Source organism: Oncorhynchus keta, chromosome 1 (assembly GCF_023373465.1).
Source record: "Oncorhynchus keta strain PuntledgeMale-10-30-2019 chromosome 1, Oket_V2, whole genome shotgun sequence".
Lineage (NCBI taxonomy): Eukaryota > Metazoa > Chordata > Actinopteri > Salmoniformes > Salmonidae > Oncorhynchus > Oncorhynchus keta.
Genome location: NC_068421.1, coordinates 82,076,002 through 82,091,266, shown reverse-complemented (window position 1 = coordinate 82,091,266; position 15,265 = coordinate 82,076,002). Strand labels below are relative to the sequence as shown.

Here is a 15,265-nt window from a genome sequence, read left to right as displayed (position 1 = left end):
ATACTGTATGGTACCTCCATGTCTTGAGATATCTGTACTTTCAATTTTTTATGGTTTCACTTTTAGCCCCCCAAAAATGTATGCTGAACTGTGAGGGTGTCTGAACATAAAAACAGTGATACTAGTAAATCCTGTAATCTCTCTCTCTCTCTGTGTCCCCCCAGAGCCGGCCCTTCAGTCCCCCGGGCAGTCACTCGTCCTGCCCCCCTTCCATTGCCCCCCTGGCCCGGGCCGAGAGCACTTCCTCTATCTCCTCCAACAACTCCCTGAGTGCAGCCACCACCCCCACCGTCGGTAAAAATCTCACCCTTTCTGTGTCAGGTGTGTGTACACCATCATCTCCTATCTCTGTCTGAGCTAGTGTGGTTATTTGTGCTACTGTGGTAGTCTGTGCTCTGTTGCCTGTGTGGTTTGGACAGTTTCTCCTACCTAGATGGCCGCATCCATTTAGATTCCGTTCAACAGGGTATCGTAGTATGTGCCATGCGCACTGGTTTGAGTGTGTCAAGAACTGCAACACTGTGGGTTTTTCACACAGTTTCCCGTGTGTATCAAAAATGGTCCACCACCCAAAAGACATCCAGCCAACTTGACACAACTGTGGGAAGCATTGGAGTCAACATGGTCCAGCATCCCTGTGGAATGCTTTCAAAACCTTGTAGAGTCCATTCCCGACAAATTGAGGCTGTTCTGAGGGCAAAGGGGGTGCCCGAAGGTGTTCTTAATGTTTTGTGCACTCAATGTATATCTACTCGAGTACAGTATTCACTCAATGTATTACACTGCATTTCTGTGAATGTGGTATAGGATTTTCAAGAATAGAAATGCCTAATAAGTCATAATGTAATGGTTAAATATACTGTAACCATTCACTCAGCTAGGGGAAAAGGAACCTACAGTATATGACAACACAATACAGGCCGTCATAAGGAACATATGGTATTAAACCCAGAGAGCCACATTGTAAATCTTCACTTAATTGAAGCATAATGTGGTAAAGGTTTCCTGGGTATTTACTGTTTTTGTTAGATACACAAAGCAATATGCATGCGTCATATTTTCGTTGGATAATTAGGGAGAACAGTAGAAAATAGGCTTAGCGAACGGAGAGCCTACAATTGAAGTGCTGATCATACCTTGTGTTTCGCATCCCGTTGATTTTTTTCCCCCAACATTTTTCATCCAGCCATAATATTTCAGTTCACAACATGCCCTCCATACTTTGACACTGTACCTTTTTAATTGTCACCATTGTTTCTTACATGGTTTTATTCAGTTTATTCAGTTCCTTTGTTTTGATATGCGTTCTTTTTGTTTTGTTTTTGTTCTTGTCTTTGTCCCTTTTCCTTTTGGGCTGTCGCTTGGCGTGATGTCAGAAGATGATGCATTTGTAGACAAACTGCCTACATTTGGGAGGCCTTTTGATTCTCTGGCAGGTACAGTATAGTGTGGATGAAGGGAGGGGGCTATCTGAGAGGAAGGGGCTGGGGCTGGGACCTGGAAGGGGTCCGGTGATGCCTATTTACCCATGATGATGTCATCCATCCATGAGAATGTTCTTGCTTTGTTTGATTTTGTCAAGCCGTCTTAGAATGGATGGTAGCCGTCCTGTGAGGGGAGTAGATGTTGAACTGAGATATTGGAGTACGCCACAGATTACGTTTTCATGGTTTCACTTTGATAAATGGTGGAACACCTCTCTCACTGTCTATCTTACTCACATACTCTCACATCAAAGTATCCCAAGGATACTTTTTTCAGGAAGCTGAAATGCCATGCATCTCTTTTTCAGCTTCCGAAAACCGGCATCTTTGGCTGTTCTGCCCTCACCACAGCAACGTCCCTATTTTGTATGATAGTCATTGTGTGTGTGTACTGTATGGAGAGCACTGTGTTTTCAAGCATGCTGTTACTCTGCAGTGCTGTGTGTGTATGAGTGTGTGTTCATGTGTATTAAGAGTGTAGTCTGTCTGAAGAGCTTCTGTGGCATCGAGATCCAGACACACAAACACACACTCCAGGGACGTCATTTCAGATAAACCTAAGGAATGGAAGAGTAAAAGGGGGAGGGAGGAGGGGGGCGGTATTCCTCCAAGGAATTGAAGCTCATTTGCTGCATTTCTCCAAATTGCATTAGAGAGTTTTTAAATTGTGTAGAACAGCAAAAACAAGCAACATTTCCTCCAGCCATTATCACCTTGTTGCTGTAGCTTCATTCACTTCAGTCAATAGGGGACTTAACATTCTACAAGAATGAGCTGCTACTCACTAGCTCATCACCGGGATAACATATCCAGTTTGGTTACATGTCAAGTCAAAACAGCAGTTACCTATCTAAAGCGATCTACTACAGCCATCTTTACCTCTGCACTGTTTTGTAGAAAAAGTCATGCTGTTCCCTGCAGCTGCGTCCATGTACTCTCCATAAAGCCGGCCAGCCACACAATCATCCTTCGCTCCCGCTCCCAGGCATCCACATGGTCCTTAAGTCTGCTAAACTGCATGATTGTAGCAGCCTATTTTAAATAGTTGGTGTTGAGCTACACACACACACACACACACACACACACACACACACACACACACACACACACACACACACACACACACACACACACACACACACACACACACACACACACACACACACACACACACACACACACACACACACACTGTGATACAGACAGATCATCATTTGAAGTCTGGAAGGAAAATGAGTGTCTCCAGCCAGTTGGTAAATATTGTGCCACCGTCTCCTCAACACTCAGAACAACAGGCAGGCAGACAGACAGCTTCCAAACTTCTCACCCTGACTCCCATCTACCCCCCCACCTCCCTCTGTCCCAGATCGCCTCTCTCTCACTCCACCCCATGGGAACATGTTTCTCCACTTCACTCTGCTCCACTTCACTAACCACCCCCATCAGAACACCTGCCCACTATTCTCTAGTGTCTTCACCCACAGTCATCCTTCACTCCAGCCATCTATTCACTACACCCAAAGGCCCCGATCACCGCCTAAGCAGTCTCACCTTAACACTGATCCCTTCGACCAACTCCCCTCCTCCACCAATGGTTTTACCCTCATCACTGAGTCTGGTGTATGTCATCGGGTTGATTTGTTTATTTATTTGGATCCCCATTAGCTTTTGCAGAAGCAGCAGCTACTCCTTCTGTGGTCCACAGACAGTCCAACAGCCAGGCTCCATCTGTATTGAAAGACAAAGCATGACACAAAAACCGTTAGAATATTAGCATTAGGACAGGAGGATGTGATTTAAAAGGATTCAAGTAATGGTAATGAATGTTTTCTATAGCAGTGTGTAGATGAGTATTGTATGATGGGTGTCATTCCCAGTCAGTCCTCCTCCAGGCTTGGCTTTTTCTCTCCATGCTCCAAGAGACTCAACACCCACCATCCACCAACAGATACCTAACTTCACCTGGTCCAACCTCCAACCCCCTCCCACGCACCCACACGTGACCGTTTCACACTAATAAGCCGAGCTGTACTAAGCTTATCTGGCGTGTCCAGTTGCTTCCTGGAACCATGCTGGAAAGGACAATGTAGAAAGAATATGATCTGAGCCTGCACAGTAAGGTTCGGGTTGGACTATAGTGTGAAATGTCCCACAGACACACAGGGTCACGCACAATTTGTTCCTGTCCTGTCCTGGTGTTTAGGCTTGCTGTGCCATGCACCCCTCTTTACCCCACCTCACCTCACTGTGTTGTGTGATGGACCTGCCATGTGACTCATGCTACTGTCCTTCTCTCTTCCTCCTCCTCTCACCCACCCTCCTCACCCACTCTCCCTCCTCCCTGCCCCACCACAGAGAATGACCATCCTTCCCTGGTTTGGTTTGACAGAGGGAAGTTTTATTTAACCTTTGAAGGTAAGTTGTGTCTGCACAACGGCTAACTGCAGTGCACACACTCACCCGGGGTCACCCAGGCCTCATCTGTGCAAGCTTCTCCTCTAACTCCTCCCCACTCCTTTATCTCCTCCCCCTCCACTAACTCCTCAGTCATGGCCACATCTCACTCCCTCCAAACGAACTGCTGCGCCCCTCTACATCCAGCCCTATTGTCTTATTCCTCATACTCCTCCTCTCGTCGTCATTCGTTCTCATTTCACATTCGGTGTCCACAAGTCTGCCGTTTCCTAAAAGATAATCAAATTGAATAAAATTTTATTGGTCACATACACATGGTTAGCAGATGTTATTGCTAGTGTAGCGAAATGCTTGTTCTTCTAGTTCCGACAGTGCAGCAATATCTAAAAATTCCACAAAAAATACCTAATGGAAGGGAATGGAATAAGAATATATAAATATATGGAGCAATGACAGAGTGGCATAGGCTACGATGTAATAGATAATATAGAATACAGTATATACTGTACATATGAGATGAATATGATATGTAAACATTATTAAAGGGGCATTATTAAAGTAACTAGTGATCCATTTATTAAAGTGGCCAATGATTTCAAGTGTGTATGTAGGCAGCAGCCTCTGCGCTAGTGATGGCTGTTTAATAGTCTGATGGCCTTGAGATAGAAGCTGTTTTTTAGTCTCTCTGTCCCAGCTTTAATGCACCTGTACTGACCTCACCTTCTGGATGATAGCGGTGTGGACAGGCAGTGGCTCGGGTGGTTGCTGTCCTTGATGATCTTTTTGGCCTTCCTGTGACATTGGGTGCTGTTGGTGTCCTGGAGGGCAGGTAGTTTGCACCCGGTGTTGCTTTGTGCAGACCGCCCTCTGGAGAGCCCTGCGGTTGTGGGCGGTGCAGTTGCCGTACCAGGCGGTGATACAGCCCGACAGGATGCTCTCAATTGTGCATCTGTAAAAGTTGTGAGTGTTTTAGGTGACAAGCAAAATTTCTTCAGCCTCCTGATCATTGATCGTTCTTCATGTACTTTACTAATCTCTGTTTTTGTCATTTTCTTTTTTGTGTGGACTCACTCTCTTTGGTCTTTTGGGTTTGGATATTGATCTCACTCTTTGATTTTGTCACAATGACTCAGCATCAACAGTATGTCTGGAATACGCATTTCCTCTCTCTCACTCTTTGTAAAACTATTTTTTATTCTTGATTTTTGTCAGTCTTCTCAGTGTTTCTGAAACACAACAAACCTCCTCAGGTAACTGGCTTTACCTCCTACTATAAATATAGTGAAACCTGAAATTGTACAACAATGTCCAACAGTCTTGAGGGACTTCACATCGATTTACAGTACATCCAGCATTTCATTTAACAGGGTAATGGGATATCATAGGAGCTAAACCCACCCACACATCATACACCGGTATTGGTTCTCATTTCAATTACATAGATACAGTATGTGACAATGGAGTAGTGGCCTGAGGGAACACACTAAATGTATTGAGTAAAGTGTTTTACGAAATGTAATATTATAAATTGTATATAACTGCCTTAAATGTGCTGGACCACAGGAAGAGTAGGCAGCTAATGGGGATCCTTAATAAATACAAAATATGAATACAGTGATTCTCTCACACTCTTTGGTTCTCCATCTTCATCCATACATGGCTGTTGAGAGATGGAGAGTTAGGGAACAGAAAATAGAGGGTGTAGTACAGTAAGTGGGAGGAGTCTAAAGGACAGAGATGTAGTGGAGCAGCCAAGAGAGGGATGAGAGAACAGTAGTAGCTTTGGTGGTTTGTGAGGACTATGGACATGGGTTGTGTTTAATGCTGAAAGTCTTCCTTCTCTCTTTCTGCTTTTCATTCTGTCTCTCTCTCAAACATTTTTTTTGTCTGAGTGAGTCTCTCTCTCTCTCCCTCCTTTCTGTATTGCTATTATTAAATGTGTGTGTGCTGTCTGAAACAGGCTGCTCCAGGGGACCCAGCCCTCTCACCATGGGGGCCCAGGACACCCTTCCGGTGGCGGCAGCTTTTACTGAAACAGTCAATGCCTTCTTCAAAGGAGCCAACCCTAACAAGTAGGTCCACTCAAACACGTTAGGAGATGTCTCTCACTGTATGCACCCTCACTTTCTACCCCTTTTTCTCTCCCTCTGTCTCTCACAGTATGCACCCTCACTTTCTACCCCTTTTTCTCTCCCTCGCTGTCTCTCTCTCTGTCCCTTTCTATCTTTCTCCCAATTCTCTTCACTCTCCACTCTCTCTCTTACTCTTTTTCCCTCTGTCCATTTCATTTCTATATCTCTCTCATTGCTTTACTCTGTTCTCCTCTTTGTCCTCCTTCGGACGCTCTAACCTCCTCCTCCCGTGTCCCTGTCTAAAGGTGTGTTGTGAAGATCACAGGCGAGATGGTGCTGTCGTTTCCAGCGGGGATCACACGGCACTTTGCCAATAACCCGTCCCCTGCTGTGCTAACCTTCAGCATAACCCACTACAGCTGGCTGGAGCATGTACTGCCTAATCCCCAGCTACTCTGCTGGTAAAGACCACTATAACACCCCTCACACAACTCACCACGCCCTGTAGCATTTAGAACATGTGACATTGAACGCCTAAAATCATACTGTAACAAAACAATCCACCTGTCCTGTTCTGACTGGGCTCTGAGTCACTGTGAATTCATCCCAGTGGTCTGACTAACCACCTCATTCCAAGGTTATTCTGCACTCTCATATGTAAAATGCATCAGTTGTTGTTGTTGTATAGCACTCTGTATCTGTTTGCAATCTCTGCACTGCAATAGTCCTGACCTCTGTGTAGTAGATACAAAGATAACTTGTACTCTGTTGTCTATGTGTTGACTTAAGTTTAGCTGGATCAATCATGACATTAGATAATATGATCAAATACATATTGCGTGCCCACATAGTGACACCGCCACAACACCCAACCCTGACTGCAAGACCTTCTGGGTGAACATGCCAAACCTGATGACCCATCTAAAGAAGGTGGCCGAGCAGAAACCCCAGGCCACATACTACAATGTGGACATGCTCAAATACCAGGTGAGCTGAACTATGTTCTACTATAGAGATACAGAAACCAATACCAGGTCAGCCCATCTCTCTGTCTGCAACTGGTACTAGATTATAGGCTGATCCATAGAGATCAAGTGATGTCTTCTTTCTGTGAGCCGAAGGTTGACCCATTTAAAACCAGATATTTAAAGTCTGTCATGTCCAGTCTGTATTCATAGTTACTATTCCAGTTGAATGTTATTATGCATTCTTTCCTCTGTATTGTTTATGCGTGCAGGTATCAGCGCAAGGCCTCACGTCGACCCCCCTGAACCTGGCAGCCAGTTGGCGGTGTGAACCCACCAGCACGGACCTCCGGATAGACTACAAGTACAACGGCGGCTCCATGACAACGCCCGTGGCGCTCAACAACGTCCAGTTCCTGATCCCTGTAGACGGAGGGGTCACCAAGCTACTGGCTGTGCTTCCCCCTGCCGCATGGTAAGACAGAATAGTATAGTGCACGTCATAACTGTATACAATACATTTCTATTGAATTAAATTCACTTAATTTGATCATTAAAAGTTGAAGGCTGCTTTGAGACATCCCATGGCTCTATGGCTCAGCCCTGTGGTGAAGACATTCATTTTTGGTGTTTGAAAAGGCCCGTTTCCCAGACCCAGATTTAACCTATTCCTTGCTTTCAGAGAGTAACAGATCACATTTGATTCTGTTCTTCCAGGAATGCAGATCAGCAAAGAATCCTGTGGAAGATTCCTGATATTTCCCAGAAATCTGAAAATGGAGGTAAATAACCTTGTTTATACCCAGGAGGAATCAGTAATGCCTTGTTATCATCTTCTCCACTAAAGCACTAATCAAAAAGAATTGGTGAAGTCGCGTCATGACAACAACAGGCTCTAAGGGCTTGAAACACATCAACGTTTTTCTGCCGAGAGTTCTTGCGAACTAAGTGCAAAGCAATTTTACATGTAGAATCGCGCAAAAAATGTCGGCAGTCGATCAAATCAAATTGTATTTGTCACATACACATGGTTAGCAGATGTTAATGCGAGTGTAGCGAAATGCTTGTGCTTCTAGTTCCGACAATGCAGTAATAACCAACGAGTAATCTTACCTAACAATTCCAAAACTACTACCTTATACACAAGTGTAAAGGGATAAAGAATATGTACATAATGATATATGAATGATTGATGGTACAGAACGGCATAGGCAAGATGCAGTAGATGGTATCGAGTACAGTATAATGTAAACATTATATAAAGTGGCATTGTTTAAAGTGGCTAGTGATACATTTTTTACATCAATTTTTCCATTATTAAAGTGGCTGGAGTTGAGTCAGTATGTTGGCAGCAGCCACTCAATGTTAGTGGTGGCTGTTTAACAGTCTGATGGCCTTGAGATAGAAGTTGTTTTTCAGTCTCTCGGTCCCTGCTTTGATGCACCTGTACTGACCTCGCCTTCTGGATGATAGCGGGGTGAACAGGCAGTGGCTCTAGTGGTTGTTGTCCTTGATGATCTTTATGGCCTTCCTGTGACATCAGGTGGTGTAGGTGTCCTGGAGGTACTCTGGAGAGACTTACGGTTGTGGGCGGAGCAGTTGCCGTACCAGGCGGTGATACAGCCTGACAGGATGCTCTCGATTGTGCATCTGTAAAAGTTTGTGTGCTTTTGGAGACAAGCCAAATTTCTTCAGCCTCCTGAGGTTGAAGATGCACTGCTGCACCTACTTCACCACGCTGTCTGTGTGGGTGGACCAATTCAGTTTGTCTGTGATGTGTACGCCGAGGAACTTAAAACTTACTACCCTCTCCACTACTGTCCCTTTCCTGAAGTCCACGATCATCTCCTTTGTTTTGTTGACGTTGAGTGTGAGGTTATTTTCCTGACACCACACTCTGAGGGCCCTCACCTCCTCCCTGTAGGCCGTCTCGTCGTGGTTGGTAATCAAGCCTACCACTGTAGTGTCGTCTGCAAACTTGATGATTGAGTTGGAAGCGTGCATGGCCATGCAGTCGTGGGTGAACAGGGAGTACAGGAGAGGGCTCAGAACTCACCCTTGTGGGGCCCCCGTGTTGAGGATCAGCGGGGTGGAGATGTTTTTACCTACCCTCACCACCTGGGGGCGGCCCGTCAGGAAGTCCAGTACCCAGTTGCACAGGGCGGGGTCGAGACCCAGGTAGAAGCACGGTGGCTTGGAAAAGCTCAGTAGAAAGGCAAGAACCTAGGAAGAAACCTAGAGAGGAACCAGGCTCTGAGGGGTGGCCAGTCCTCTTCTGGCTGTGCCGGGTGCAGATTATAACAGTACATGGCTAAGATGTTCAAACATGCAAAGACAACCAAAAAAATAATAATAATCACAGTGGTTGTAGAGGGTGCAACAGGTCAACACCTCAGGAGTAAATGTCAGTTGGCTTTTTATAGCCGAGCATTCAGAGGTTGAGACAGCAGGTGCGGTAGAGAGAGAGTCAAAAACAGCAGGTCCGGGACAAGGTAGCACATCCCGTGAACAGGTCAGGGTTCCATAGCCGCGGGCAGAAGAGTTGAAACTGGGGCAGCAGTACGACCAGGTGGACTGAGGAAAGCAAGGAGTCATCAGGCTAGGTAGTCCTGATGCATGGTCCCAGGTCTCAGGTCCTCCAGGGAGGGGAGGGAAGGAGAGGGAGAGGAAGATGTACTGATGTACTAATGTACTGAGCAAATGTCAAATTGGCTTTTTACCAAATTACCGTACAACAGACCATGTATTCACCCTGCACACCCTAATTGACAACCAAACAAACCAAAACAAAGGCAAAGTCTTCTCATGCTTTGTTGATTTCAAAAAAGCCTTCGACTCAATCTGGCATGAGGGTCTGCTATACAAACTGATGGAAAGTGGTGTTGGGGGTAAAACATACGACATTATAAAATCCATGTACACAAACAACAAGTGTGTGGTTAAAATTGGCAAACAACACACATTTCTTCACACAGGGTCGTGGGGTTAGACAGGGATGCAGCTTAAGCCCCACCCTCTTCAACATATATATCAACGAATTGGCGCGGGCACTAGAAAAGTCTGCAGCACCCGGCCTCCCCTGCTAGAATCCGAAGTCAAATGTCTGCTGTTTGCTGATGATCTGGTGCTTCTGTCACCAACCAAGGAGGGCCTACAGCAGCACCTAGATCTTATGCACAGATTCTGTCAGACCTGGGCCCTGACAGTAAATCTCAGTAAGACCAAAATAATGGTGTTCCAAAAAGGTCCAGTCACCAGGACCACAAATACAAATTCCATCTAGACACTGTTGCCCTAGAGGACACAAAAACTATACATACCTTGGCCTAAACATCAGCGCCACAGGTAACTTCCACAAAGCTGTGAACGATCTGAGAGACAAGGCAAGAAGGGCATTCTATGCCATCAAAAGAAACATAAATTTCAACATACCAATTAGGATTTGGCTAAAAATACTTGAATCAGTCATAGAGCCCATTGCCCTTTATGGTTGTGAGGTCTGGGGTCCGCTCACCAACCAAGACTTCACAAAATGGGACAAACACCAAATTGAGACTCTGCACGCAGAATTCTGCAAAAATATCCTCTGTGTACAACGTAAAACACCAAATAATGCATGCAGAGCAGAATTAGGCCGATACCCACTAATTATCAAAATCCAGAAAAGAGCCGTTAAATTCTACAACCACCTAAAAGGAAGCGATTCACAAACCTTCCATAACCAAGCCATCACCTACAGAGAGATGAACCTGGAGAAGAGTCCCCGAAGCAAGCTGGTCCTGGGGCTCTGTTCACAAACACAAACACACCCTACAGAGCCCCAGGACAACAGCACAATTAGACCCAACCAAATCATGAGAAAACAAAAATATAATTACTTAACACATTGGAAAGAATTAACAAAAAAACAGAGCAAACTAGAATGCTATTTGGCCCTACACAGAGAGTACACAGCGGCAGAATACCTGACCACTGTGACTGACCCAAAATTAAGGAAAGCTTTGACTATGTACAGACTCAGTGAGCATAGCCTTGCTATTGAGAAAGGCCGCCGTAGGCAGACATGGCTCTCAAGAGAAGACAGGCTATGTGCTCACTGCCCACAAAATGAGGTGGAAACTGAGCTGCACTTCCTAACCTCCTGCCCAATGTATGACCATATTAGAGAGACATATTTCCCCCAGATTACACAGATCCACAAAGAATTCGAAAACAAGTCCAATTTTGAAAAACTCCCATATCTTTTGGGTGAAATTCCACAGTGTGCCATCACAGCAGCAATATTTGTGACCTGTTGCCACGAGAAAAGGGCAACCAGTGAAGAACAAACACCATTATAAATACAACCCATATTTATGCTTATTCATTTTATCTTGTGTCCTTTAACTATTTGTACATTGTATATATATATATAATATGACATTTGTAATGTCTTTACTGTTTTGAAACTTCTGTATGTGTAATGTTTACTGTTAATTTTTGTTGTTTTTCACTTTATATATTCACTTTGTATGTTGTCTACCTCACTTGCTTTGGCAATGTTAACACATGTTTCCCATGCCAATAAAGCCCTTGAATTGAATTGAATTGAATTGAATTGGAAGAGCGAGATAATTAGAGGGAGCATACTTAAATTCACACAGGACACCGGCTAAGACAGGAGAATTACACCAGATATAACAGACTGACCCTAGCCACCCAACACACAAACTATTGCAGCATAGATACTGTAGGCTGAGACACGAGGGGTCAAGAGACACTGTGGCCTCATCCGACGATACCCCCAGACAGGGCCAACCAGGCAGGATATGACACCACCCACTTTGCCAAAGCACAGCCCCCACACCACTAGATGGATATCCGCAAACCACCAACTTACTACCCTGAGGCAAGGCTGAGTATAGCCCATGAAGATCTCCCCCACAGCATGAACCCGAGGGGGCAACAACCCAGGCAGGAAGATCAGATCAGTGACTCAATCCACTCAAGTGACACACCCCTCCTAGGGATGGCATGAAAGAGCACTAGTAAGCAAGTGACTCAGTCACTGTAATAGGGTCAGAGGCAGAGAATCCCAGTGTAGAAAGGGGAACTGGCTTTTGCAATGTTACGAAGATGGAAAAAATAGGTCCATGAAATATTCTTGATATGTTCGTCAAAACAGAGATCAGCGTCCAGAGTAACGCTGAGGTCCTTCAGTTTTATTTGAGACGACTGTACAACCATCAAGATTAATTGTCAGATCCAACATAAGATCTCTTTGTTTCTTGGGACCTAGAACTAGCATCTCTGTTTTGACCGAGTTTTTCCACAATTTTCCACTTCCAGGGAGTACAATTTTGGGGCTTCACCATGTTTCATCGAAATGTGCAGTTGTGTATCGCCCGCATAGCATTAAAGGTTAACGTTATGTTTCCAAATGACATTGTCACGCCCTGACCTTAGAGATCCTGTTTATGTCTCTGTTTAGGTTTGGTCAGGGTGTGAGTTGGGTTGGTATTCTAGACTCTATTATTTGTATTTCTATGTTTTGTCCGGGTAGGGTTCTCAATCTGGGACAGCTGTCTATCGTTGTCTCTGATTGAGAACCATACTTAGGTAGCCCTTTTTTTCACCTGTCTTTGTGGGAAGTTCACTTTGTTTGATGTCACATAGCCTTATGCGTCACGTTTTGATATTGTTTAGTTGGTGACATGTACTATTAAAAGTATGTACGCTCACCATCCTGCACCTTGGTCCTCTTCTTTTAACGGCCGTGACAGACATCACCAAGACGTAAAATATATAGTGAAAACCAATAGTGGTCCTAAAAGGGAACCTTGAGGAACACCGAAACTTACAATTGATTTATCAGAGGACAAACCATCCACAGAGACAAACTGATATCTTTCCAACAGATAATATCTAAACCAGGCCAGAACTTGTCCATGTAGACCAATTAGGGTTTCCAATCTCTCCAAAAGAATGTGGTGATCGATGATGTCAAAAACAGCACGAAGGTCTAGAAGCACAAGGACAGATGCAGAGCCTTGGTCTGACGCCATTAAAAGGTCATTTACCACCTTCATGAGTGCAGTCTCAGTGCTATGATGGGGTCTAAAACCAGACTGAAGCAATTTGTATACATTGTTTGTCTTCAGGAAGGCAGGGAGTTGTGGCGCAACAGCTTTAAAAAAAGGGATGGTAGATTCGATATAGGCCGGTTTTAGTTTTTAACATTTGCTGGGTCAAGGTTTGGCTTTTTCAAGAGAGGCTTTATTACTGCCACTTTTAGTGAGTTTGGTACACATCTGGTGATTAGGGAGTCGTTTGTTATGTTCAACATAGCACAGGAAGCAGCTCTTTCAGTAGTTTAGTTGGAACAGGGTCCAGTATGCAGCTTGAAGTTTTAGAGGCCATGACTATTTTCATGAATGTGTCAAGAGATATAAGATTTACTTTGAAAGGGGGACTCAAAGGCGGTTTAAAGGTGTGTCAGTCACCAGATCTCAACCCAATTGACCCTCACCGTCAACAAAACACCATTAGACTTCCAGACACCTGTAGAATCTATGCCAAGGCGCTTTAAAGGTGTTCTGGCTTGTGGAAGCCCAACACCCTATTAGGACACTTTATGTTGGTGTTTCCTCTATTTTGGTAGTTACCTGAATGTTTGCCTTATAGGGCTGAATTATCTATGGATGGATACATTTTTGTTTTGTAGTCCAGATGAATAGACCCTTTTAATAATGACGTGACATTTGACTTACTGTACATGACGTTTGGCTTTTGCCCCATTTAACTCACTCTTGCCCCCTTCTGTCTGGTGATGGTTCCAACAGTCATAATGATCAGAGATGAGTTAGGGAACCATAGAATTAGGAAATAAAATACTAGAATGGACATGAACCTTCTTATGATGGGATAAAGTTCAGCCATTTTGGTCAGGGAGTTGGTCAACTATGGTTTGCCAGTGCTGGAATAAGATATTGTATAAAATAATTAATTTGAAGAATGTATTAGCTAGCTAGCCAGACAGTTTTAGAGCAATGATTCCATGAATTTGTCAAATTAACTGCTAAAATGCCAATATTCCATTAAAATAATGCAGTCAATCAACAGCCAGACACTGGCTGAAATTAGTTGATGATAGGACTTACACAAGTTGTAAATGCAGCGAGTACTGATATTGTATCATATAATAGCACTCACAGCTTTCCAAGAAAACACAAATGTAGACATTTATGGTCTGTTTACATATATGTAAGAGGCTATTTAGATAGAAAATTGGTATAAAACCCATAACTTTATTTGTAATCATATGACAATGTTTTAGGTGGACTAATTCTATTTCACAATTTCTAATATAACATATGCCTTTTATTTTCCTGCGTAAGTAAATCAGGATTATGCCTCTACTGCCATCTATTCCATTTAGACTGGTTTGGATTTCTCCCTGACCAATATGGCTGCCATTTTCACCCCATTCTGGAACTCTGAGGGTTTATGACATAGCTCCTCTAGTAATTTAATAGAAGTATTCAAGATCTACCTTGTCCCGGACCTGCTGTTTTCGACTCTCTCTCTCTACTGTACCTGCTGTCTCTAACTCTGAGGGGTTTTTCTTTATTCTTACAGTTTTCTACATTGTAACACAAGTGTAACAGTATTGCACTGTTACTTCCGTCCCTCTCCTCGCCCCTACCTGGGCTCGAACCAGGGATCCTCTGCACACATCAACAACTGACACCCACGAAGCATCGTTACCCATCGTGCCTCAAAAGCAGCGGCCCTTGCAGAGTGTGACGTAGAATTCCGTCACTGGCCGCGGGTAGCATTTGGTTCTTTAACACACCTATACATTCATCACTCCTCCCTGCTCCGTTATCAGATAAGGTAACAATGTGGGTCGACACACAAGTTAACTTCTCTGTCTTAGTACCTACATTTCACACTTATGTCAATGTTCATATTTAATACCAACAATATGTATTATACTTATCCATGTTGTGGATGAGCACTTTGTTCTGTTCCTCTCTCTCTCCATCTCTGTAACTTCCGGGTATGCTGGATAAGGACCCGAGCAAAGGGAATTGGGCTGACTTTGTAGTGCCTGTCCCAAATGGCTCATTAATGTAAATGGATATATTGAAAGACACTGTCTGTAGTGATGTCATTTTGTAAATGTTATGTGGTGATATTGTTTATAAAATGTGTTGCAATGTATATACTTTAGTATGTTTAGTTAATGGAAAATGTAGGTTTGACTAGGTAATTGCTTAATTAATTAGTGTTAATTGTTCCGAGGGGAGGGGCTAGCCCTACAAAAGTAGCCTCTATTTCAGTTCAT

General features: G+C 44.0%; 1 protein-coding gene across 6 annotated transcripts in view; it reads left to right on the top strand.

The window, feature by feature from the left end:
• Positions 1-15,265, top strand: part of LOC118375443 (SH3-containing GRB2-like protein 3-interacting protein 1) — a 181,898-nt gene that overhangs the window by 159,107 nt on the left and 7,526 nt on the right. For 5 of the 6 annotated variants that reach the window (XM_052462215.1, XM_052462199.1, XM_052462210.1 and 2 more), the window contains one exon: positions 165-303. In XM_052462215.1, coding sequence (XP_052318175.1) covers position 165 — 1 coding nt within the window. In that variant the 3' untranslated portion in view covers positions 166-303. Of the gene's footprint in view, positions 1-164; positions 322-1,376; positions 1,437-5,859; positions 5,972-6,276; positions 6,433-6,822; positions 6,959-7,208; positions 7,412-7,653; positions 7,719-15,265 lie in introns of those variants that run through there. The other variant, XM_052462225.1, reaches the window with a different exon arrangement.